This window comes from Equus quagga, chromosome 2 (assembly GCF_021613505.1).
Source record: "Equus quagga isolate Etosha38 chromosome 2, UCLA_HA_Equagga_1.0, whole genome shotgun sequence".
Taxonomy (NCBI): Eukaryota; Metazoa; Chordata; class Mammalia; order Perissodactyla; family Equidae; genus Equus; species Equus quagga.
Genome location: NC_060268.1, coordinates 52722267 through 52749187, shown reverse-complemented (window position 1 = coordinate 52749187; position 26921 = coordinate 52722267). Strand labels below are relative to the sequence as shown.

The window sequence follows — 26921 nt, the reverse complement described above, 5'->3', positions numbered from 1 at the left end:
TCCGGGGAGCTGTCTTGTGAATTGTAGGATGTTTAGCAGCATCCCAGACTTCTACCCACTAGATGCTGGTAACACTGCCCCCCCAGTTGTGACAGCCAAAAATGTCTCCAGACATTGCCAAATGTCCCCTTGCAAGGGGAGTGGGTGGAAGTGGGAAGGGAACAAATCTGCCCGCTTTTGAGAACCACTGGTCTCTAATCTGTGAGGATTCTCAAGATGAGAATCCTATCAGGAATTATCTGGCCACCGCAAGACGTGGTTCTCAAAGAAACCTTAGACCCAAGCAATTTAACCAAGTCAATGTTCTCAACCCCGGCTACACATTAGACTCACTGAGATAGCTACAAATGACCAACTGGGGGTGAGTATTTTTTAAAACCTCCCCTGGAGATCTCAGTTTGTAGACAGGATAGACAACCTCTGAACTAAGTGTTCTTAGCAGTCTTAGTATTTATACAAACTTTAAAAAAAAAAAACAATTTTATTGCAAATAGGAAATATCCAGGTAGTTTCAGAGCAAGAAAAAAATTGCATATGTTGGTAGATTACAGAACATAAGCCACTGGAAACATGTCATATGTGCTTTTTGCTGTTCTGTTACCATCAAAAAGCAGTTGGGAAACTGAATGCCTCTGGGAATGCTGGGCTTTGTAACAGTTTGGCTGGAGGTGCATCACTCGATGTAGAGGAATTCCTCTGGTGTTTGTAGCTCACAGAGATGCTTTTGACCAAAGTGATATCCATCAGAGAACTTCACAGGCAAGAGCTTGGCCAAGAGGAAAATCCTCAAATGGAATGTTTGGGATTGGCAGGGAAGGGAGGTCAAGGCTTGGCAAGACCAAAGCTGGGCTAGGAAGGGAGGCCTCGTGGTAATATTTTTCAGCAGATGAAAAATATGATCAAATCACTCCCTCTTTCCTTTGTTAGTGCTTCAGTAACAGCAGGAGTAACTCCAGACAGTGAAGGTCTTTCTATCTTAGGATCCAGGAGAATTAGGTTTAGAAGGTATGCATGTTCTGGCAGCTGCCAATCCCACTTCGTCTGGACAGCCAGGAAGGGCTGGCCAAGATTCTCATCAGTTATTGATCTTCTGGAAGGTGTAGGATGCATTAGACGATGTTCAACTTTCCACGTGACCTTAGGCCACTCACTTAACTTCCCTGAGATTTTGGTGTTTTTATCTGAAAAATGGGCAGCATGGTATTGACCTCACACAGTCACTATGAGGATTAAGTTAGATAATGTGTGTGAAAGTGCATTGTGGATTATAAAGCCCAACAGGTATATTATCTTTCCAGGGACTTTCTATCCTGAAGATTACACTAGTCCAGGAGCCAGTGGCTTTCATTTTGGCTTCTAGGAGGTGTATAGAATAATGGACGAGTGTAGCCGTTGACTTAAGTTGTGAAAAGTCTGTGCTCAAGTGGGCAGTTAGGAAAATACATTTGAGCTAAAAATACAGACTGATGTATTTTTCATGATGGAGGTTATGATTACATTTTAGGTTATTATATACTAAAGACCAAGAAATTCATTGATGCCCTCTAAAGTGCAAAGAGCAAGAGATTAGTCTGATAAATGGTTTCCATTAAAAAAAATTCCATTTGGTTTCCGAAATTTATCTTGTCTCCTGGGGTTTCTGAGTGCCACAGTGTCCTCCTCCTGAGCTGCATTCTACTGCTTTTTACATCCCTAGGTCTGTAGAATATCAATATTTATGCAAATACAGAGGCACAACATAACTAGAGAGCTAACCCACTATGTCCCTAATTCGTGGATATGTAACTGAAATCACTGTTTTGTCTTTTAGTTTAGTTTTGGTTGATAGAATGTAATCTTTGTGGGTGTTGAATAAAAGGCTTTTGGTGATGTTGTTTCATACAGGTAATGCAGCTGAGACCATCCAAATAAGTCCATGGTCAAGGTTCCAAGTTATTAGTGCTCGCTTAGTAATAAGGACTCCCATCAAAGGATGAAATAAACAGGGCAGGAGAGAAGATTGTTTCAGGGGACAGGCAGTCAGTACTATTCTGGGGGACGCTGGTAGAGAAGAGGTCAGTGTTTTCAAATCTTCACTCAGATGCTTTTCCAAATAGGTGTCCCACATGGTTAGCAGAGAAACTTGGGCAGATCCACCCCAGTCTTATGAAAACACAGACACCTGGATGCCATCTTCCTGAAGAGAACACTTGCTCAGCCAGTTGCAAACCCAGAACAGAGCACACTCCTACATTATCACATTAAGTTCATATTTCTCTGGTCTGCCCTCAGATTGTTCTGCCTCGAAGTCTGAGTCAGGGTCTGGGTGGTGGATTTCAATGACAAGAACATAGATGAGGCCCCCAATGGAGGCACCAACCAGAGGGCCCACTACGGGAATCCACCAGAAGTAATTTCCAGCCCTGCAATCAAACAAGAAATCAGTGATACACCACTTCGCCTTCCTCCTGGTATTACTGCTAGTTATTCACTATCCAGCTCGTCTTTCTCATGCTCATGGCCCCCTTTTAACTCAGCAAGAGCTAAATCTAAGGGCACTCACTGTAGCTTGGTAACCATCATCCTAGATTTTCCGGTATACTTGATTTCAGATGATCTATTCCATTGTCATATTAGTACTTGTGAGAGAATATGTCCCATTTATTTTCCTTTCGGAAAATCTAGTCTCTGAACCCAAGGTCAAAATTGAGGACATCTAGGGAAAGTTCAGGTCGAATATTCAGGAATTGCCTTTCCCTCATCCCGAAATAATGAGTCCTGGGGATTATGAATGAAAAGGAGATGTGAAGAGATTCTCAGACATCATTGGTCTATAAGGGCAATCACAAAATAAACAACCAGGAGATGTTTGTCAATGAATGAATGAATTAAAAAACTCAAAGGTGGTTATAAAATTACTTACTAAATATAATTTAATTCAGTGCTTATTTTTTGAGGTTATGGTTTAAAGTTACTTGCTGACAAGGCTTTTGTGCCATGAATCTCTCTCCCCTCCAGAAATCCTCAGTGTCAGCACGTCATATTAAAGGTATAATTCCAGGAGAAAGCAGGTGCCCTTGTGAATTGTCACCAATCTTTTTCTGGAGACAGGAAATCTATTTAAAGAACTCTAAAGAAAGGACCATGAATGCTCAGAATCAAGCAAAACTATGCAATATATTGTTTAAGGCTATGTAAATTTGAGATAAAACTTTAAAAGCAGGAGAATGATGAAAAAAAATTCGGGATATTGTGGAGGAGGCAGAGGAAGCAGGAGGAGCACAGATACGTGAGGATTTCAAAGTGTTCTAGTCGGGGGAAGGAGTCATGGCTGTTCTTCTCATCGTTACGCTTAATAACTACACATATGGTCCATGAGGGCTTTTGTTTGTATCAAATTTTGATTAGAAAGGATAATAAAGGAAATAAGCACAAAACAAGAGGCCTGTCCTAGAATTCATGAGACCTAGTTCTAATCTCGGGACTGTCTAGAAGGTCTTTGAGCAAGGGTCCCCGCTCTGAGCTTCCTTCTGCCGTCTGCACGGTGGTCCCTTCCACCTGGATCACCCAAGCACTGTCTTAAGACATCAATCTTTGACCACAAATGCAGGCCCCAGGGAAGAGCGCTGAGGTTGAGCACAGCAGCCACCAGATGTCACTCTTACTGCATGGGAGAGGGGTCGCTGCACTCTGCTGTTCTCACAGCACCCTTTCCCACACCCCCACATCCAGATGGACTTTTCCATAAGAGGCACATGGCCTTTAAAAAAGAACTAGGAGACTTCCCTTCAGCGAAATACATGAAGCAAATATAAGCCACTTTATTTGGCTCATCATTTCCTTTCTTCCATCACTGCTTTATGGCAAATCTTCCACTGTCATTTAACAGATTAGGGTCCAAGATGTCTGCCAGCACACATGTCCTCCTTTCACTGGCCAGCCTTTCCTCCTTCTGTCAGAGCTGAATGCTTTGTGCCAGAGTCATGTCATAAATGGAGGAGCTCAGGTGTGGTTCCCTGCCTGGCTCAGTCTAAGGTGTACACAGGGTCATTTGCACACTATGATTTGGGGGCTGCCAGGAAAATGTCTGTGTTCATTGCTTAGGGTGCTGTCATCAGGGATTCATTCCTTTGGGTAAACTATTTGAAAAATTAACAACACCCCTGAGATCTTTCATCCGTTCAGTCACTAACACCTTAATGTGCATTAGTGGAGAGAACTTGCACGGGAAGCATCCTATATTTAACGGAAAAGCAAGAGTCAGCCAGGGTCCGTTGACTCTTGCCCTCCTCAGAGCCTCTGGTGCCCACTCCCCCTGTCATCCTCACTGCTTGCTGTACAGAGGCAACCAAGGATCCAAGAATAAGGCAGCCTTGATTTTAGCTGAGATCTTGGGTGTGATCCAAGCCAGCACAACTCCTGAGATCCTTACCTTGGGTAGCAAACCCTGAAAGGATGGGACACTCTAGGGACACTTATCTCTCAAAAGTTTTCTTGGGAACTTTCTGGGTGAGGATTACCAGCCAGCCTAGCTCTTATATAACTGGTTCCTGCCCCTTCTACTCTCTCCTTTTTGACCCACTTTATATAATGATGTCAGATTAGTTTTCGTAAATTGAGGATCTAAAAATGTCACATTTCTGCCCTAAATCCTTTGCTGTTCTTCATAGCCTATGGAATAGGGAGCATCAAAACCCCAAAATTTTCATTCTGGGAGTCTAGGACCTCTATGATCTAACAGTTGCCCTTTCCAAGCTTCTTCATGTACCCTTCCAGCTAGACTGAAGCACTCGCTATTTTAACAATCTGCCTTTGTTTTAACCTCTCTATCCCCTGTTTAAGGATGTCCAAATGCTATAAAATGGCCCTACTTCCACCTCCATCAATCCTAAATCTGGAGCTGCAAATCTCCTCTCAATTCCTGGAGTTAATCAGACAGATTTCTTTAATGGCACTCGACAGCTTCAACCTTGTGTAGAAACCTGTGTTAACTCCTTTGAAATAAAACTTAAATAAAACAGTGAAGGGTAGCGATTGGGTCATATCATCTTTAGCACAGGGCCTTGAAGAAGAGATCACGTAGCTGCATGGATGAATGAATGAAAGCGTGAAGGGAAAAGACTCCGATGCTAACAAGGGACTTGGAGCTCAGAGTTTGGCATTAGGTAACCCCAGAATTCTCCCACAGACATGGTCTCTTACTATATACTTAAGGAAACAAAGAGAGAATAAGCAAGAACTCTGTTTTAGAACCACCACGATAAGCTCAAAGGGAGGCCAGATCACCTTGAGGGGGGGCATCTTTGTTCTAGGGGTCTGTGTAAAGCTAACAGAGGTGACCTGGTGGTGGAGGCAGTGGTCTCCTAGAGTGAAGCTAAGGAAGATGGGATTAAAGGAAACTCATGGGCTAATTCTGGCCTCTGGGAATAAGGAGATCTTTTGGACATATGTTTTAGATTCTCCATTGGAAGACCACAAAGCATCCTTCTCAGTTGGGGATATTTTGTTCAATCTTTTCACATTCTAGTGGTGATCATTCTCCATGCACTCTTAAAATTTTTGGCCAAATAATTCTTTGTCGTGGGGATCTGTCCTGGGTACCTTAGGATGCTTAGCAGTATCCTAGTAACAACTTCCACCTCCACCCTTCCCAATGTGACAACCAAAGATGCCTCCAGGCAAACATCCCTAGGGGCAAAATTGCCTGTAGTTGAGAACCACTGCTCTAGGAAATTCCATGTAATGTTAGTTTCTTAAAGGTAGGGAATGTTGCTTGGTCCTCTTTGTATCCTCATCTCCTAGGATGTGTCTGGCATACAGCACTTATCCGTCCATTCTTTGATTCAGTAACTTTTATTGGGACTTCCTGTACGCCAGGCCCTATTCTAGTCACTGTGGCTACAAGAGTGAAAAGCTGTGAAGGTCCCCATCCTCGTGATCCTTACAGTCTAGGGTTCTCAGTGCTATCTGTGGTGGTCATCTGAGTGGTGTCAGTTATTTTAATAGCTTGCTTTTTGTGCTGGTGAAGGCAAGGCAAACTCTCTCTTAAATAAGTCATCACGTGTGTCTGACTATATGTACAGGTCAGCGTTTAGGGACACTCAAGTCTTTTGTTCTCACAGCAGACATTAAAATTTGCTCACCTGTGTTTTTTCTACTTCTCTTTCTCCACGTTAGAAACTTGTTTCCTGATAAACCACAGTGAGTTCCTTTCCGTGGAGAGATGCGTGAGTGGATGGGACAGACTGCTGGGACGGACTGCTGGGACTTTATGAGGAGAATGTGGGGAGGAATTAATGGGAAAAGTTTGTCCTAGGAGCTTGGTACCAAGTTGGCATATTTCCTCAACACATTCTGAGGAGAAAAGCACGGGGTCTTTCCATTTCCTGTGCACAGACTCTCATTTGTATCTGTCCTGCCGGGAATTTCTTACTCATACCTCTAGACCCGACTTAGCTCTCACTTCTTCCGTGGTGCTTCTCCAGCTCCCCCAGGCAGAGCTAGCCACTCCCTTATCTGTGTTCCCTCAGCACTTTGTTTTAGAGGTTGCTAGATCACTTATTACATTGCTCAAAGCTAGTGTCTTAGCTGATTTTGAAATTTCCTTGCCTAGTACCGTGACCATAGCATAAATAGTGTTCAATGAAGATCTGTTGAATAATGAAAGAATGAATGAAGCATTGCTAGCCTGGTTGACTAGAAAAAGCCCTGTAGTTGTATCAGATGTAAATTCCAGTCCTGACTTTGTCACAAGTGAATCTGTCGACAAATTATACAACCAAAATATTCACGTAAAACCATATAACAACTGAGGAACTATTATTGTTATATAGGACAGGCCTATCTCTTTTGAGTTTATCTAGAGGCTCTCTCACTGTCTCCCTGTGTCTGTGTCTATCTTTCTTTCTCTTCGTCTTTCTCTGTCTCGCGTATACACACCCCAAATCACCAGTCGCCAGTGGAATATTTCACACTTATGACCAGAGTATGTGCTTCACCTCCACCATCCCACTTGAGCTTTCCTGGATCTCCAAGTCAAAGCACAGCTCTCCTTGATAAGATGCGCCTGAATATTTCCCTCCCCACCGTTGTTACTTACGTGAAGACCTCAAACCCCCATCCTGCCAAAGCAGTGAAAAATCTGGGACCCAGGTCTCGAGCTGGGTTCATGGCACAGCCACTGTTCAGTCCCAAAGAGCAAGATATGACAATAATCAGGAGGCCGATGACAATGGGCTCTAGGCCTCTGGGGACTCCCAAGTTTCTGGAGTCAAAAATGGCAAAGACAATCATGAGGAGGAACATGGTGGCCACTACCTGAGGAGGGAGAAAATGTGCAAGGGGGTTAGCTTGTAGTCTGCCCACTCACCCACCTCAGATTCACCCCCTCTTGTTAAAACAAACCTAGTAATAACTAACATACTCTGGGTGAAGACACTGTGCCAGGCACTCTTCTTGTCACAGCAATCCTAGACGTGGTGCTAATATCATCCTCCTTTACAGATTAGTTATCTGCCCACGGTCACACACTTAGTCAGTGGCAGACAGGTGTGGACCCAGAGGGTTCAGCTCTGGAGGCTGTTACCTTGACCACACTGTTCTGCTAAGCTAATACCCAGCTAAATAGAAGCGCACGCTGAACAAATGGACAAAGGGGCTCATTCAAAATGGCGAGAAAAACAATGCCAGATATCAATAGATAATCGGGCAAAGGAAACGAATGGAAAATTCATAAAAGAAAAATAGAATTAAGAAACAAATAAGTGGGAAAAATGGATTTGCAATGAGAAAATGCAAACAATACCAAATGTTAGGGAAATGATATCAGTTCTCTCAGGCTTTTCTAGTAGAACTAAACACATACCGCACTTTCTAAATTTCTAAAGGAAATTCAGCAGTAATTTAGCAATATGCATTTTAAAAACCCCATAAAGTTATTTGTTCAGTTTGACCCAGCTGGATATTTGAGAACCATTCCATGGAAATAATCTAAAATATGGAAAAATCATAAAACAAACACATTCACTTATGAATTATTTATAGAACTGAAGATCTGGAAGCCACCTAAGTACACGTCAATAGGGAAATGGCTAAATTATGGGGTGCCTATTTTATAGGCTGTTATAGGGCCATTAAAACAATAAATATAAAAGCTATGGGGCCACATTTAAAAATACTTATGATATTAAGAAAAAATATACATGCATTATATTTTACATTCAAGAACACTTATAAAAGAAAAAGTGCAAGAGAATCTACACACAATGATAACAGGTATTCTGAAGCGGTGGGTTATAGCTGGTGTTTTCCCCACTTTCTATTTTCTAAACTTGCCAAACTATTATTTTACTTTAACAGCTAAATGATAGCTACTATTCCCTGAACACTTACTATGTACCAGGTACTTCATATGATTTTTCTCATTAGGACTTCGTAACAATTCATGAGATAAGTCCTATTATTATTGTCCGTTTACAGGTCAGGAAACCAGTGTAGAAGGAGGTTAAGAAACTTGCCCAAGGACACACAGCCTTTACGCAGAAGAATCAGAATGAGAACCAGGCAACTTTAGCATTTTATCTGCTTTCCAAAATAATAAGATGAAAAGAATTTGTATTCAAAGAGATATGTGGTCGCAAGAGCTCTGTTCTCTGAAAAGCCTTCCGCGCCCTCCCAGGCAGGGTGGAAGCTTCCTCCTCTGGGCTTCCATTGCCTTTGGACTTTCCTTCTATCACAGCTGTTATTACCCTGCAAGAGAGTGGTCTGCTTATTTGTCAGATTGAGCACCAGATGCTAAACTCCTAGGAGAAGGAACAGCATGGAGTTTACCCAGCTCAGCAGGGATCAATAAATATTTATTGATTGAAAGAATGATTGTTTATTAGTTAAATTATGGAATAAGCTTGGACCATATTTAGAGCAAAACAATTTAGTAGTCTTGAGATAAGATGGCCTAGAAATATGGCCATGGTGGCCAAGAGTGCTGTTGGGTGTCCACTGACTGATCATTGGCACTTTCTGGAACTCTCCTCAAAGCCTAATGAATACAGAGCTTGCAGGGCTTGCTAATGGTTGAGCACCAGCATCTTCTAACAATTGTTTTCTCTACTTAGCTATACATAATAACTGGCTTAAAACTACAGTCCTTAGAGAAATGGGAAGCCCACTTTGAGACAAGCACACAGTGAAGAAAACTGAGGAGATGATATGTGGATAAACATCAGGCAAGATATGTAAACCCTCAGTGAGGCTGAACCTCCACTGACCAGAAGACCGAGCAATTTCCTTGTGACCAAGACACCCGGTGAAATGTCTTGAGGATAGGAATTGGGAAAACACATAAAATTCTATGAGATTCCATTAGAAGAACAAAGTTGGGAGGAAGAGAGAAAGGGAGAAAGAGAAGGAGGAAGAAAAGGCCTGCTAATGGTAGAAAAAAGACCATTTGTTGACTGACCACTATTCGCCAGGGATTTTATTGCCATGGTGTATTACTCAGGTATTATTGATGCCATTTATCAGAAGACTAAACTGATGCTTCAGAAGGTTCTGAGTAACTTGTGCAAGGGCAAAAGCGTGGGGACGAGTCAAGGCTGGGACGAGTCTCCTAGAAGACTGCAGAATTCCAAGAGAGGCTCGCACCACTCTCCTGACCTTGGAGTGACCTTGTGTCAGAGATGTCCTGGCACCCGCTAATTCTCTGGAGGAAAGAAAGGAGGAGAGCATTGCTCCAGGACTCAGCGGAGAGGGCCTCTCTCTGGGGGAAAGCACACAGGGCTGGAGTCTTCACTCGCCCCTCACATTCTCCAAACAGCCCAAGAGTATAGGGAGGTGACTGTGGATCCAAATCACAAGGAACAAAGTCATAGTCTTTTTCTCCAAGGTTTGAGAGAGAAAGTCATTCTTTCTCTCTTAGCTCCAATGGAAAGGACCTGAATTCTCATGAGAAATCACTAAAGATCCTTTAAGAGCTCTTGGCTCCAATCCTATCTTCTTCATTATAAGATAAATTGGGTTTGAATTGAATGGAAAACAGGATCCTTGAGTAACCCTGTAATTCTTACTCATCCTGAAAGCCCATTCTGAGGCACCCGCTGGGGCCCTAATTGACTCAGCAAATACCCAGCTAATTGCTCTAGTCAATGTGTGCACTCACAGCTTAACAGGTACCACCTTCTCTGTCCTTCTAAACCTGCCTAGGAGAATAGACTCCTGGCACTTTGAAGCTAGAAAGAATCACCTGGTCGATCACTCTTTCTCTCTCTCTCTCTCTCTCAGTAGAGACTGATGCCCGCAGAGGTAAGGGACCCGTACCATCTTGCCTTCAGTGATCTCTTCCCCCTCCTCCTAGTCTTCCCTCCTCACCTCTTTTTCTGTGTTGCTGTCCAAGTTTATGAAACAACTGCCCTCCTGCCTCCTTTCTTCAGTTGGTACCAGTTTTTCCTAGTTTCCAACTGGCTAATCTAGTCTCCAAGCTGGAAAGGATCTTAAAGGTGACATATCCCTCACTGCCCGCCATCTGGTGTTAGAATCTCCTCAAGAATCTCCCCATTCCCACTTTCTACCCCTAGAGGTCACCCAGACAAGCCTCCAAACCTCTAGCAACTATTGTCTTGGGTCAATAGGGTCTATATTTAGCCCAACCCCAATTGCTAGAAAAGCCTTTCTTTTATTGAATGTAACTTTATCTCACCATAATTTCACTTGTTTATGGACTCATCCATTCACTGAATAAATATTTATTGAGTACCTATTATGTACCAGGCATTGTACTTCCACCAAGTCTCTATGGGGGGTATACACACCAAGTCTAACCTCTTTTGTGCTTGGTAGCCCTTCAAATCTCTGAAAGCTACTATCCTATCCTATCCATCCATCCCCCCACTCCCTTACACACCTTCTCTAGAGCAAACACCCCCATTCTCCTCACTGCTGTGTGACGTCATTACCTTTTTGGTTCCTCTCCTTTGGTTGCATGCTCCCTTGAAGTGTGACATTTGGAAATGAGTCTAATACTCCCAGGACAGAGTAGAGGAAGACCCCCAACTACTTCATTTGAATACTGTGCTTCTATTATTGCATCTTATGATAACATTCCTTTATCTGGCAGCTACATCTCTCTGTATCTTTTCCACTGAAACTTTTCCTATCATTCTAGCTCTGTTCCTAATCACTAATGTGACCCCTACAGTCCTCTTTCCTATCTAATTATATTCAGTTTTCATTGTTCCTTTTGTTCTTATATGATCATTTTGATCTTCAACTAGATTCTAAATTCCTGGGCAGATACCGTTTACATGGCATTTTCTTCATATTATTCACTTTATCCTTACAAGTAATCTGATAAGTGCTAACATTATCCCCAATTCGCAACTGAAAAGCCTGAAACCCGAAAATTCCAGTAATTTGCTGAAGTTACACAGGGAGCTGTGGGCAGAACTCATTTTAATTCATGCACTCAGACTCCAAACCTTGGATCTTCACAACTCACATTTACTTGTCCCTCAAGTTCCAGACACAGGGCTGAGCACATAGTGAGAGCTCTATGAAGATTTTTTGCCTATTTGGCTTATTGATCAAAGTGGAAAGGAAAAAGCTGAGGGCATGAAGACATAGTTTTTTCATCTGTCCGTTGAATGGAGCCGTGCAGAGTTGGCAAACTGGAAGATCTATTTAACACACATGCCCACTCTAACCTGCCCCATTGTGTACGTCCTGATCACAAGAGAAGAACTTAGAGTTGCTGGAGAAGATGTCCTTCCTTCCTCCCTTCCTCCCTCCCTCCCTTCCTCCCTTCCTCCCTTCCTTACTCCCTCCCTCCCTTCCTTCCGCCCTTCCTCCCTTCCTTCCTCCCTTCCTCCCTTCCTTCCTCCCTCCCTTCCTTTATTCCTCTACTCTAACTGAACAGCCTTCCTGGGATACAGTAAGGGAGGTAGAGTCTGTTGGGTTGCCAATGTTGATCCTGCCACAAAGTGACCAGAACAGTTGTACTACTGGCTCCACTACCGATGCTTAGATGCAGTTTGTTTAAACATCAATAAGGCAGAGATACTTCTGTCTATCTTGAGAGTCTGGATAAACCTATGTTCATGGAGAGAGATACAGAGGATCCACGATACCCTGGGCTCAACTACCACACTTCACCATCCTTGAATCGAGACCAAGATGTCTTTTCTTGTGGCCTCCACATTTAGATAATGCACACAAAAATACAATAATAGTGAGGCAAACTCCTTTTGCCCCTGGGGTTGAAATGTCCAGTCATCCACTCTCTTCTGGACCTCAACTGATGTAAAACAAGTGTTAAAAAAGAGACAACAGGCCCCAAATGGGGTCACTTGTGCTAAGCCTGAGACTTACTACCCAACCTAACTGCAGTTTCAGCCTCTCTCAGGAATGCAATCTTAACCAGTCAGTCTGGAATTACCTGGTCAGCTCTCGTGAGGCAATCTGCCTGGTAGACCCCTATTGCCCTCAAAGGAAGGTGCCTGAAACAATTCGCTCTTTCCTAGCAATTTCCTTGTCCCACCTCCTTCAACCTATATAAACTTTCCATTTTGTACGCTCTTTGGAGCTCCTTTCTATTTGCTAGCTAGGATGCTGCCCAATTCATGAATTGTTGAATAAAGCCAATAAGACCTTTAAAATTTAGTCAATTGAATTTTTTTTTTAACATAAGTGTATGTATTGAAGAGGAAGCAGAAAACTGTCTTAGTGGTGTCAACTCCAGCAAAGGCAAAATTTGTCAAGAAAGCTTGGGTTGTGCCTTGTGATCTCTGATTTTGGAAACACAGCCTTTTCTTTCTGAGAGATCCATAATGCTCCTATGTGTTCCCCTGTTAGATTACATTTTTTCACCAAAGTTAGGTCTTTGTTGAATGTACACTTACTTGGTCTGCAAATGCATTCGCCAGAGACAAATATGGAGCTGGGTACGTTGCAAAAATGTGTGCTGTTGCATTTTCTCCCACGATGAGCAGTTTTCCACCAGCAAAGGACATGAGTCCATCTATGGAAGACAGAGCTCTGGCATGTTAGTGTGCTCTGGCAGGGGCGAGGGATGCCTGTGCCAGGTCTTGTGCTAAAGAACTACTGTCAAGCACTCAGGTTCAGTGTGGCAGATCCATATCGTTTACCTCTCTTTGCTTCATAGTATGGCAGTTTTAGGGAAGCCTAGAGAAATCCCAGGATGGAGGGTCAAGGATAGAAAGCCCTGGGTGCCCTTGATGGTTCACTCCAAACTTGAGCCAAATCCTTAGCCAGTGAGTCCTGAGAGCCAATCTTCTTCTGGGGGAATTCTTGGAATTTTCAAGATCGACTCAAAGCCTAAGTGGAGCTTGGGCTTACTCTAGGCAGAATTCATAATTCCCAGAGGGCTCTCGGTAACCCCTAACACCAGTCCAGAATTTGAGGGTGTTGTGGTACAGTGCAGGGGCCCTTGGAGCAAGGAGGACAGCAGTCCCCCCCACACAACCAGTGTCAACCCCGGGTCTCTCCTGCCACAGCAACTGGCTCTCTGAGTTTCTGGTCTGGTCTTGAATTTCCCTATAGTCTTCTTAGACTCTAATTCTCAGAAAGACACTGGGAAGAGGCCTCTTTCCACAATGTATTTTTCTAAGGCCCGGCTCATAGATTCTAGTTTCTAAGGGCTTCAGTTTGAGAAGTCATAGTGTATTAAGACTTACCTTGGGTTAGACAGAAGGAAATACCTTAACAGTGGATTTCATAGAACTCCAAGACATTTTAGTTTGAAGGACCTTGGAAATCGTTTAGTTCAATTCCCTCGTTTTCCAGAGGAATCATCTAGTTCAATTCCCTCATTTTCCAGAGGAATCATCTAGTTCAATTCTCTCATTTTCCAGAGGAGGAGGACCACACAGCTACTTATTTAGTTCACACAGAACTAAAGTCTGGGTCTTCTATTGTCGAGACTGTGTTTTCCCCCGAGGACTGCTGCAGAATGGAAGCCCTGGCTGTCGGACAGAGGGGGAAGATGTTCCCCACACAGCCCTTTTCTCTGCTCTGCCTCTTCCTTCAAAGACTGTGTTCCAGATTCCTACTCTAAATACTCCCTCATCATATCCCTTGCTACAGTTAAAGCCTCCTCTCTCAGCCAAGTCAGAGAAAGTCATGGAGAAGCCACTGGCCTACGCTTATTTTGTGTATGTTCACACTGTAGTGCTGGTTGGGCCTAAAGATAGACTTCCTTTAAGTTCTTCCCCTGTTCCCTATTTAAACTGGGAGCATTTTCATTAAGAGGCTTCATGAATTTGCCCTAATGATAATGTTGGCCCCATTATTTAGAACCTAGAACTGTTAGAACTGCCTGTTAATTGTAAAATGCTTCCTGTTCTTGCTTTATCTCACTTTTTCCTACCAAGTAATTCTGACTGCCAAATTCTGCCCAGCTCTGCCTAACCTCTGGACTCAGGGGCCCTACTCACCATAGTAAATGCCAAAGAGGGTTGCGGCCCCCGCAAAGGCCCCCAAGAACTGGGCTCCCATGTAAAAAGGCAATTTGAACCATTTCATCCGTCCAAAAAGACACATTGCAAAAGTCACAGCCGGGTTGATGTGGCCACCTGTGAGGAAGATAAGATGATTAGGAGTGTCGGAGGGCAGGCCAGGGAGAAGTATTATGAAGAAGCCTTATCTGGAGACCTCGGCAGAACTCAGAGAACTGTAGGTGAGGAGACAGAGGCTTGGGTATGTGTGTGCCTGAGTGGGGAGGGAGGAAGGACTAATAATCTTCATGGCATCATTAGACACTGTTTAGGAAGCTTAGCCTGCTGAAAGGGGAGTCTTTACAGAAAGGAATTTGTACTCAAGTGGCTCATTTTCTATCTATCTATCAGCTATCTGTCACCTATCATCTATCATGATCATCTATCTACTGAGTTTTATCTATCTATAAAGCAACAACCCCAAAGAGATTGATGTAAACTGTTAATTTCAATATATATTTTAAAAAGTCAGTGGCCATTCCTTGGTCCATGTCCAGAGGATATAAAAACAATCTTTAAGGGGAAATGCCCCTTGGTTGGTGGGCTGTGCCTCTCACTGAGGTAAGTGGCTCCGTTTATCTGAGGTGATCACAGTGTCTGAGTAGATTCCCCACATTTCCTCTGCATAAACAATGTATGGCTCTCACATCCAGAGATACAGCAACACTTCTGTCACCCCAGCCTAATCTAGAGAAATCAGCCTCCTTGATTCCCATGTACCCACAAGATCAGTTAGAGAGTTTGCTCTGTGGTAGATCAGTAATATCCCCAGCTGGCTTTGCCAGGAACAACAACATCTATTGAACACCTGCCAGATGCTGTCATAGGGGCATTACATGCACTTGATCCTTGTAAGAACCCAGTGAGATGGGTACTGCTCCAGTTAACTGTGAGGAAACTGAGGCACAGAAGTAAAGTAACTTTCTTAAGGCCATATGGTTAATAAGTGGTAGAACTAGGATTCCAGTCCAGGTTAACCTGAACTTTGGTGCCTCTGTTTTTTATGTTATACCACTTCCAGAACTTCTTCACCAAGTCTATCAAGGCTTCTTCGCCTTAGTGGGCAGGAAATAAAAAGAATTTCAAAAACTATCTTTGAGCATATGGGCTCACTTCCTATGGATGAAGGATGTTCACTTAAAGAGTACAGATGACATTTTGTGTGGAGGGGGAATTACAGTCACTGTCAATGCGACCACATTGAAATGTGGACCTTTGGGTTATGGAAATGAAAAGAAGGGTGATGATGATGATGATGATGATGATGATGATGATGATGATGATTCCTCTCCATTTGACCCTCCACAGAACCTATCAGTGAACCTGTTTTTGGAAGCTCTCCCCCTGTGAAGAAAGACATGCTTTTCTCAAATTTCCAAGCCAAAGTGGGCTTGCAGTGAGGAGGGGTTCTGGCTGCAGGCAAAACCACGAGTCTTTTCTTCATGTGCCCTTGCCACTCGGGCTAATAAGAGCAAGAAAATTCCAACGTATCAAAGTATAGATGACTTCCTGAAGTCTTACAAACACTTAAACTGTTTTGTTTTACTTTTAAATCCAAGACAGCCACAATTCTGGAGACTAGCAGGAGTACAGCTTACTAGGAAAGCTGGAAACAGGGGTTAGGAGATGGGAGCACGCACGGTGGTGGAAAGTTCCTGAAGCCAGCTCTGTTCCTATTGTCCCAGAGGCTGGTTGGAGAGTAGCCGCCACCGAACCAGCCTAGAGGGACCCATTAGGAAAGGACGAGAGGACATAAGAAATCACCTCCAATCAAAGATACCACTCCTCCTATGAGTTTGCCAATCAAAGAGTTATTTCTTTAGCAAGCTCCTCTTCCAAAATAAAACTTCCCGTAGACAGCTTTATGCTTTTTAGCCCCTCATAAGCACCCTGAGGCAGGAACTCTTCTTCATCTTGCTGCAAGGCACTTCACACGTGTTCAAGATATGAATGTTGAAGAAATAAGAGGTCTGTATTCCGAGGGCTCAGACTACAAAGATCTACAGAGAGGGAAAGTTGTTTGGGGGTCAGAGAGGGTGTGTCTGGGAGGGTGCCCTGCAAAGCAGTGACGAAAACTCTCCTTGCAGAGGTGAATGGTCGCTCCAGCTTAGTGGAAGGAAAAGGCAGAGCAGTGTAGCAGAAAGAACACGAGTGCTGGAGTCAGAGTGGGGCACTCCACCCTTGCCTTGGATCAGCCAAGGTTTTTGTGAAAATCAGCTTATTTATTTACACAAAGAGCCCGGGGTTGCAGCTGGAGACCAGGAGGCCTGAGATGAAAGTCTTATGTGAGCAGGGTGAACTCCTTCAAGGTTCTATTCTAGACAAGTCCCCTCCTGCCCGCTACCCACAGACAATTCTGTGATGGAGATAAACTTGGGAATTTGCCATTAAGCAAAGCTATTTTGCTTTTCCAGTGAATTTATATTACTTATAAAACACTACATCAAAAACAACTACGGTAGTCTAGGTACGAGTAGGCACTGTAAACACTTCGTGGGGGACGCCGCATAATTGGGGTGCTGTGGGTTCTGATTGGCGGATTGGCTGGCCAGACCACTGGTGTGTTCCCAACGGAGCAGGATGCAGGAACTTCCTGGCAGTCAGGTCATGTCTTATAGATCAAAACCACAGGGCAGCTGACCTTACCAGTCTGCAACCACAAAATGGGATCCCATTTATGTTTCAGCCCAATGTACACTGGTTGTTTTTGGAATCCTCAGAGTGGGCCTCATATGTGCCCATCAACCAGTATGTTAGCTGTAGCCACCACTGAGAAAGTCACCTCCCACTCACAATCTCTCTCTCCTGTTCCTGTGGCTGCTGAAGCCAATACTGACATTGGCGTGGATGTCATCAGTGGGCCGTTGTGTTGTCTTGGCCTGTTCCCAAAGCCACCAGTCCTCAGGAAGCTGGAACAGCGCTAGGTTCCAAACAGAGCTGGCAAGACCAGTTCCCTTTCCAGCCCAATGCTGCCTTTTATCAGTCAGGCTCAGAAACAGCTCTACTTGTATTTTGGGGTCTCAGCCTCTTGTAAACAATTTCATCAGCTCCTGACTCTCACTCGGAAACAAGCTCTAGTGAAAACAGCCCCATCAGTTCTGGGCACCCCTCTGAGCACAGGGGCTTTACCCCAGTCCAGGCCAGATGGGAAGACTCCACGCCACCCCTCTAGCTACATTGGTAGGGCCAGGGACCAATTTATCTTAAGTAAATATTTGACAATGTTCAATTTAGGGCATGATGCTGGCAAAACACTCCAAAACCACATCTCCAGCTAAAAAAATAGCTGAGAATAGGCCCACATTTGTATTGCACGGTCTGTGGTAACCACACTTGTGTGAATGTAGTGGGAGCATGTAGGGGGTGGCAGAGGAGTATGGTGCGTGCTTGTTCTAATCCAGGACTGTGTTCTGTGTGTCAGATCTGCGCTGTAATAACGCCTTGGCACAGTCGGGTGGTCCCCTGGTTATTCTTGTGCCTTAGGAAGGCAGTACTATGCTGGGATCACAGCAAAGGCTCGACAAGAGTTTGAACAGAAACACTGCTCATGCCAAACAAATCAGGGAGTACACAGGAATCTGTAACCCAGCCTGCCCCTGGATCTGTCTGACTGTGATATGGAAAAGGTGCCAGCCAGCAAATGACCGTTGCAGGTGCCCAGCCCAAGGAGGCTCCCAGGGAGTCTGAGCAATCATTCTTCAGGGCTCCAATGACAGCATTTGTCACCAGGCCAGCTAGGTTAACTGCAGGATCCTCTGGCAGGACCATTCTGCCCAAAAGTCCTGCCTGGAATACCCTTCTCATAAGAGACCTTTTGAAATATCGTGTAATAAAGGGGACATGAGCTTTGCTGTCACATAGACCTGGGTCAAATCTTTGCTCTGCCTCTTCACCAGCTGTGGGACTTCCAGCAATTTATTTAATTCCTCATAGCTCCAGTTTTCTCTGTAGAACGGAGACAATAACGCCTGCCTCCAAGTGCTGCGGGAGAGGAGAGAGGAGATGAAGTCGGTAGAGCACCAGCACAGTGTCCAGCATCACCAAGAGTCCTGCCTGAGTGTTCGGAGCACCCAGACCAGGTTGCTGAAAGATTCCGAGTGCCTTTGGGAACTGGATCATTTCCACATCAGCTTCCTCCTAAGTTCCCAGACTGCATTAAACACCATCATTTCATTTTGCTTCTCAGAACCTTGAGAGAGGCTTCTAATCAGCCTACCTCTCAGGGCAGAATTAGATCAAGACTTCCGGATCAGACCTGTGTGCCCATGAAAGCACCAGCCATTGTGCAATGACCTAGACTCTCTCTGATAGCGGTGGCTCCAGGTCCAGGGACTTGCCTCTGTTGGAGTGATCTTCACTGGGCTGTTCAGAGTATCTGGGAAACAGTTTCTAAGCATGGGGTAGAGCAAGTAAAAGATCATTTTGACTTGAAGAATATGATGCACTGGTCAGATTTAGGAATCAGTCAGTTCTGAGTTCTAACTGCCATCTCTGTCTCTTGCTAAATGTCGCCTTTGCACAAGTCACTATTTGCTGCCCATTGCAATTTATCATCTATCAAAACAGAATCAAATAGATATTCTTGCAAGATTGTTGAGATCTAAATAAATTAAGGAATGTAAAGCGTGCAGCACTGTTCTAGCACATTGGAATGAGTTAGTAGTCGCTATTATTATTTCTATTACTCACCAGAGACACCTCCAGTCACATAAATGGCCATTGCAACGGCCGTTGCAAATCCAACATTGATAGTGACAATTCCTCCAAAATGTCCTCGACTGAGGATAGCTTGGGCAACAGAGCCACATCCAAGGACCTAGAATGAGAAGAAACTCAACAGGTAAGTGGCAATGGCCACTGTCAAAGATAATGGAAAGTCACAATAACAAGACATGTTTTTTAACCAAACTCATGGATTGGGCTGCCTCAAGCTTCATACAAATCAAATTATAATGATCCACCTATGTGCAGATAGCAAAATGGTGGTCCCAAGACTGCATTTGGCTTACAGATGAGTTTTGCTGGGCCTGCACAGTGTTAAAATTTTGCCTGCATTTGTAAATTGGGTAATGCCACACAATGATCCAGGTTTCTGGCTTTATTTTAAATTAACTTTTTTACTTTGAGATAGTTGTAGATTCACAAGAGGTTATAAGAAGTGACACAGAAAGATCCCATGTGCCTTTTACCCATTGGTTTCTTTAAATCAATCAGAAAATCTGGCAACCCTCAGGAAAATAACTTCCTGGAGCAAAGTAGCAGTTGGCTGCTCCCTTTGAGCAGAGTGTGTGCTCTCCCGCTCGCTTCGCTTCACTTCACTCATTTAGGTCTCCTTTCTGGGCCCTATAGGAATTTGGGGTTGAGATCCCTGCTCTAGAAGTTCCCAGTATAAGCCAGATCAGGCTCAAAAATAATCACATGTACATCCAACAAGTGGAAAGGCCATTCGTACCATGTGCAAGGCCATTAGAAAGAGTGTGTGTTGTGTAAGAAATCAAAAGAAACTGTCGGGGGATAGAGTTGGCAATGAAGCCCTCCTAATCCCCATGTTTTTTCTTTCTAATGAGACCGTAGTTTCCTAAAGAGCGGAAGCTGCCAAACTTACTGCTTCTTGCATTTCTTAGGGCACTAAGCACAATGCTGTGAGCACTCTGCACCGCTGTACAACGCAGGTGAAGTATGATAGTGAGTCGTCCGCAATCTGCAGCTGCTAGAGGATCTTTTGGAGAATAGAATCAGTGTTCAGAAAGGTTTGGAATAAATACATTATGGTCCATTCCCTCAACAGAATACTATGCAGCCATAAAATAGAATGAGGAAGATCTGTGTGTACCAAAGTAGAAAGATCCCCAAGGTATATTATTAAATTAAAAAAAAGATGCAACGCAGTGTTACAGCACACTGCCAATTGTATTAAAAACACATTATATATATTTCTTTTCATATGCATGGTCTATTACCATGAATGCACAAACGGCAGGAAGTGGGGTTGGATCTTAGAGGGGGAAACTACATGGCCAGGACAGGAGTCGGAAGAAAACTTTTCATTGTATATTCTTTTTTTTCTGTTTTTTAACCATGTGTCTTAGTCCATTTGGGCTGCTATAACAAAATACGACAGACTGGGTAGCTCATAAATAACAGAGACTTATTTCTCATGGTTCTGGAGGCTAGAAGTCCAAGATAGTGCCAGCCTGGTCAGGGGAGGGCCCTCTTCCAGGTTGCAGACTTCTCTCTGTGTTCTCATGTGGTGGAAGGGTGAGCTAGCTCTCTGGGACTTCTTTTATGGGGGCACCAATGTCATTCGTGAGGGCTCTGCTCTCATGACCTAATCACCTCCCACAGGCCCCACCTCCTAATACCATCACCCTGAGCATTAGGTTTTTAACAAGTGAATTTGGGGAGGGCACAAACATTCAGACCATGTATTTCCTAATTGTTAAAAAGTGGGTCCTATATATTCATTGAACAACCAATTAAAACCATTTAATCATGATCCATTAAAGAACATCTGGTGAAGCAGGGTTATTGGGAAAGATGGAACAGTGCAGACAAGTTTCGTAGGAAAATAACAAGACACCATGTTAATGACCATCAGCTCATGCTGTGGGTTACAGAGCTCGTGTGGTCCTGGAGGACTAAGTCCTGGACTGTAGGATCGTTACATCATTGCTCTTTATGTATCCAATTGGCCAAACTTTTTCTAAAATAGAGAGTCCAGTTTGGGTGTCATCACTAAAGAGCAACCAACTTGAGGGAGGGCTCAGCACCAAGTGATGAATATTATTGAAGGACGTACGAGGAAAGTTTTCAGAGACAAATATATCTAAGAAAAAAGAGATAAAGAACGTGAACACTTCTTTTCTGGAAGGTAATAACCAGCTACGGTGTCTCTTCCCACAAGGATGAAACTGGAAGTTTGAGGCTGTAATATGAGAGCTTGCACATAAACAGTTTCCTGGTAGTGATGAATTAATTCTAAATAGCTCTCCCGGGGGGCACATTTGTGAGGTCTTCCAGAGAAGTATAATTTACAAACAAGGGATGTTTAATACATATAGAATGACTTTGGTTTACTCCTTCCTGAAGACAGAGAATTACCTAGATGATCTTTTAACATCCTTCCAGTCCCCAGTTCTGGGATATATTGACTTGCCTTAGTTCTAACTACTAGACAGCAGGGAGAAGTAGGCGGGCTTGACATCTCGAGGGAAGTGCTACGCATCCCGCGCACATGGCTGTCTTTGACTTTCATCACAGCCTTGCCTCCAGACTCTACATTGAATGCTAAACAAAGTTGCAGGAGGAACACATTCCCTTTTCCCTTTTCAAAATAATCCCCTGGGTTCATGGCATAGCCTACCAACTTCACCTAGACTTGACATTATTTTCTCTAGAATCCCTATCTACTATAATAACTGTCAGAATTAAAACCACATTGGTGTCTTTCTTTCTTTTTGATTTAAAGCCACTTAAATGCCCTGGGCACAACTTGCAACCTAACTAGCATTTAGGTAGCATCTTCTGTAAAGAACTAAAAAATACTACCGACAGCGGGATGACCTGATTTAGACAACTGAGGGGTTAGAAGAAATGCCTTCAGACACGGGCCATCCCCGAGCTATGACTGCTTTTCGAATGAGCATCTTCTCTCTTTTGTGGTCTGATGTGCATGATGCACTTGTGCTAGTCCAGAGAGGGCGTGAAAACTTTAAAGGGCCTGAGTGGACCTGGGGAGGCCTCTGTCCTGTCAAATTTCACTATGATTGATACTCTCCTCTTCCACCCTAGATGCTGAAATTGCTTTTCTCGTTCTTTTCTTAGAAGCATGTACCTTCATTGCTTCTATTGCCATCTAGTGGGGCACTTAGTCACAGATGTCATTGAACTGTTTCCGTATCTATGCCTAGTTTTCCCAATTTTATAAGAAGATACTCAAGATCATGTATTAAACTTCTTTGTCTCTGTAGTAGCGTCTAGTATATTGGAGGTAATTAAATAACCACATCCCAGGTGCTGCTTCCAGGAATGACTGGTGTCTGTGTAAATGAACACTTCACTTTTCAGTCTCAGCTTGTTCATCTATTGAAGGGGAGTAAAAACACCTGCGAGGCTGTTTCATAAGACTGTTCAGAAAAGGTTCAGATAGGGTAACATTAGTGAAGGCACTATTTAAACAACAAAGGGCAATAATAAGTACAACTATTATTGCTTTTAGTATAAACTCAAAAGGGAAACTCCAATTCAGGGTGAATAAGTTAAGACAAAGGGACTCATGATCTTAACCACTAAATCAATGTCTGGCAATAAAAACGGGAGAAAACACATCTATGACAGATTTTAGAAATAGTTGCCGTTTCATTCCTGGATCAAATGGATCACAATTTGCAGAGAGGGGGGAGTGGGAAACTGAAAGACCTTCAGGTTGTTTTGTCTTTCTCCAAAAAAGAGTCATTTCATCGCTGGCGAGGTTTTAGTGCTTTTGGTGGGAAAGCAATGCTAGCAAAGAGGAGAGAGTAAACAACTGTGTTTATTATCAGGTTCCACGCATGTCAGGAGCAAGAGTAAGAATTTCGATGGAAAAGAAAGAAAGACATTTAAAAGGCTGAATTCCTACAAAAGATAGATTGGTGAGTGAGGTATCCGCAAGTCATTCCCAATCACCCAGGCCAAACATTCTGGAATCGTTTGGTATTCCTTCCCTTTCTCTCTCTTGGCCACTCATAGCCAAGCACACCCAAATCTCACTGAGCCTTCTTCTGCAGCCTCCAACCAGTATCCCCACCTCCAGTGTCTCCCCCTCTGGTGTCTCCCATGCCAGATGAAGCACGACTTATATGCTGCCCCTCTGTTGCTCAGGAAGTGCCAGCACAAACTCCTCAATGTGGTACGCGGGGTTCTCCAGTGCCTTGTCTCACGAGCTCCTGCCACTTCCTGCCTTATATTCTTCAGCATAAATCTTCTGCATCAACCAGGCTAGCATCCTAATCACTTTGAGTCCTCTGAGCTCACGACACTCATTCCCACCTCTGCACACCTACTCATGTTGTACCTTCCAGCAGAATGTCCTTTCCCTGCACCTTCCCCAACCAAACCCAATCTATTCTTAACACTGAGCTCAAATCCTACCTTTCCCGTAGGACTTTCTCTGACAACTTAAGCCCTCAGAGGCCTCTTCTGCTTCTTCTACCATGTCTTTACAATGTCATTTCATTATATTCCACCTTGCCTTGTGGCACCCTCACCAAAACTATAATGTCCACCAGAGCAACTCACGCTTCTTTACATTCCATGCTCAAACAATATATGATGGAAGATATTAAAATATCTAAACACAAGTGGGAAAGAAACCCTGTACAAATGCCTTTTCAAGAGAAAAAGTAAATTTCGGGGTAGGATGTGAAAAGTGGCAGGTGTAATTTCTAAGAAGTATCAGTTGGGACAGCTGGGAAGTTCCCAGCTGAGCCATGACCCTTATGATAAGCTGATTACTAGACACAATAATCACAATATAAACACAATAATAAAACCTAATGTGATAAAGTGATTATCGTGAACTGAAATGCTGGGGATGGGGACAAAGAATAGCAAACCCACAGATTTTATTTCATTTGACCCTTCTCAAATCTCTTGCACATCTATTGCCTCCTTTAAAGTGCAAACCAAGCTATTCCCAGCATAGTACATGGTGTGTAACAGACACTCAATAAATATTTGTTCAGTGAGTATGTAAAAACTGAGCCCTTCCAGAAAAGCAGTAGTTAATGAAAGTTAGGACTTCCTTAGTAAAATGTTTGCAAATGCATGCAACCTGGGGTCAAGGGTCACCCGGGAACCTTGCAATTATTGCAAGGGCCCTGTAAATTTTTGGGTGCATCAAACATTGTCCAAAGAAGGAAAAAGTAATGTGTCTTGTGTCTCTCTTTTATAGCTCAGTATTTTCAGAATTAATGGACATTAAAACAACAGTTTCTATTCTAGGGAGATCTTGAAACTTTTTGAAGTTGAAAGGAGTTCCCTGGGACACTGTCATGGACTTTGGAATAAAGGCTGTATGAGATGTTTACTGCCTTCACTCTTCTGTTTCAGGTAGTGGGGATAAAGGAATACAAATACCAGCTCCCGTCTCTTTGGTGTGAGATTTGTGCCAGGTTCCATGCTAAGGGCCTTACCTGTAATACTTCATCATTATCCCATTATTAACTTATGATCACCCTGGGAGGGAAGTATTATTATCTCCGTTTTATGGATGAGGAAATGAGGCTGAGAAAGGCCAAGCAATTTGCCCAATGTAACGTAATAAAAATAAAGGAGACAGAGCCAGGATTTGACTTCAGGTCTGTCTTGTCAGAGGCCTGTGCTCTTAACCATTATACATCAGATGGGGCAAGAGGTCATCAGAAGCAACCAATGCCCCCAAGAATTCATAGAAATATTCAAGGAGCACACTAGGGTTTCACAGGGTGTGTCTGGGACAGGGGCACCAGTTTTCCTATCTGCATACTGAAAGCGAAGGGCTGTCTGGGAATGCTGAAGGACTTGGAGAGCCCAGGCAGCAGCCGGCTGTTACCAATCTACCTATAACAGGCCTCACTGAAAACCAGATACATCAGTCCGAGGAGAAAGGACTGAAGATGAAGCTCATTTGGGAGCCTCCTTGTGGGTCCTGGTCTTTGTGTCAGGACAAGTGGGCTTTCCTGGTGACAACAAATGTGGTCACTCTGGTTCATAAAAATACCCAATACTTGTGCTTTTCCACCAAAGCTTCCATGACCTGGAGAAAAATCCTTTTCAGCCCCATATCCCTTCTTTTCTCAGAGGTCAACGAGATATGTAGGTGATTAAGTACAGCTTTTTCAATTTATGCAAAACCTATTTTATTGATTTCTATGTGCCTGATTTCTAGCTCCCCTTGCATTGACAATTTCCACTAGATGACCAACTGCTCACTACGGGAAAACCAGACCTGAAGGCCCAGTTAACCCCTTTCCTCTCTTGTTCTTTCTTGCTATCTCCTTTCCTCATGGTGTCTCCCAAGCTTGTGGTCATCAGCAGAAGGCACACTCATTCCCCTAATGCTGATCAAACGTGCCTTGTACTGCGAGGGAGTGGGCTGAGATAATGGTGGGGCAGGCGTTTTCCACACTGATGAACCACACCCACGAGCCACATAGATTTTTGTGACAATGGCCAGCATTTGGGGGGCTTATTAGAACTCATATCTAATCTCATCACCAAGACCCTAGAAGCCAAACAATTCTCTCACCCCTGCCTGCCTCCTTAGTGCCTTTTGTTGAATCATAGCCAAAGAAGAAACCCCAGTGGCCATTCTAAAATGCCCCAATACTTCCAGAGCAGACTGGCTAGTTTCTGTTGTTGTTCTTTTAAAAACTTTTATAGGAAGCTAATATCCTCCTTTAATCCAGGAGTGCCAGTTTCGGGCATGTTTGCTATGTGCCACGTGGGCAGCAACAATGCGACCCAAGACTATGAGTCATGTATGACTGTTTATCTTGTACATTGCAGGTTGTCTTGGAAATAGGTAAGGAATGTATTTTAAATGAAAAACATCCTCCAGTAAACAACTTGTCATTAAATGATGCAGATGTTCATAAAACAGAAAGCAAGATTAAAAGAGTATATCTATGGCAACATTTGTGTTTTAAATAAACGGATTTGTTTTATATATATGTGTGTGAGTGTGTGTGTGTGGCTGGGTGTATCAGATATGTAGACACACAGACACACAGACATGTACATATATATGTTATAAATACTCTCATTTAGTCCTCATAATAACCTGAGGGGAAGGAAAACTCTGTTGTTTTCATCGAAAGAAACATTGGGACAAAGAAATTAAGTAACTTGCCTGAGGACAGACAGCCGGTGAAAAAGCTCTTCGTGAACCCAAAACTAGTTTGTGTCTACAGTTTGTGCTCCTTCACCTACACTCAACTGCACTGGGCCAAGTAAGCAGTTTGTTCAGATTTGTGCTTTAGAAGTCTTTCAAAAGGTCAAATTATAGGAAACTAAGATCCCCAAGTCTACAAGTACCTCTAACTGGGATTTGGCATTTGTTCAGCCATTCCTTCCTCCCTTCATTCATTCCTCCATGTATATGTACATTTGAAAGTTCTAAGCGCCTAGTGGTAGCAGGAGTACAAAGAGTCAGACCCAGGTCCTCTGAGAGCTCATGGACAGTAGAAGAGGTAGGATGGCAGAGAACTAGTAAGAACAGCAAGAAAAGTAGAGGCGAAGTGATGAACTGTCATTTAATGTTAGAAGCTTGATATTAATGAATGGCTTAAGCATCTATGCCTAGGAAGAGGCTGCAGGGAGATATGGTTTTGTAATTCAGTCTTACTCACTAAATGATGGCTATTTGGACATTCGTCTTCCCAAATTCTTGAATCACTTGATTAATACTCAAAATTATTG

At 43.4% G+C, this 26921-nt stretch overlaps 1 protein-coding gene across 1 annotated transcript in view; it reads right to left on the bottom strand.

The window, feature by feature from the left end:
• Window positions 1-458: 458 nt before the first annotated feature.
• The window catches only part of AQP9 (aquaporin 9), a 42716-nt gene continuing 16253 nt past the window's right edge, over window positions 459-26921 (bottom strand). The window contains exons 2-6 of the mRNA XM_046655296.1: window positions 19173-19299; window positions 14424-14561; window positions 12870-12988; window positions 7079-7296; window positions 459-2402 (exon numbers count right to left, since the gene is read on the bottom strand). Of these exons, the coding sequence (XP_046511252.1) occupies window positions 2228-2402; window positions 7079-7296; window positions 12870-12988; window positions 14424-14561; window positions 19173-19299 (777 nt within the window). The 3' untranslated portion in view covers window positions 459-2227. The remainder of the gene's footprint in view (window positions 2403-7078; window positions 7297-12869; window positions 12989-14423; window positions 14562-19172; window positions 19300-26921) is intronic.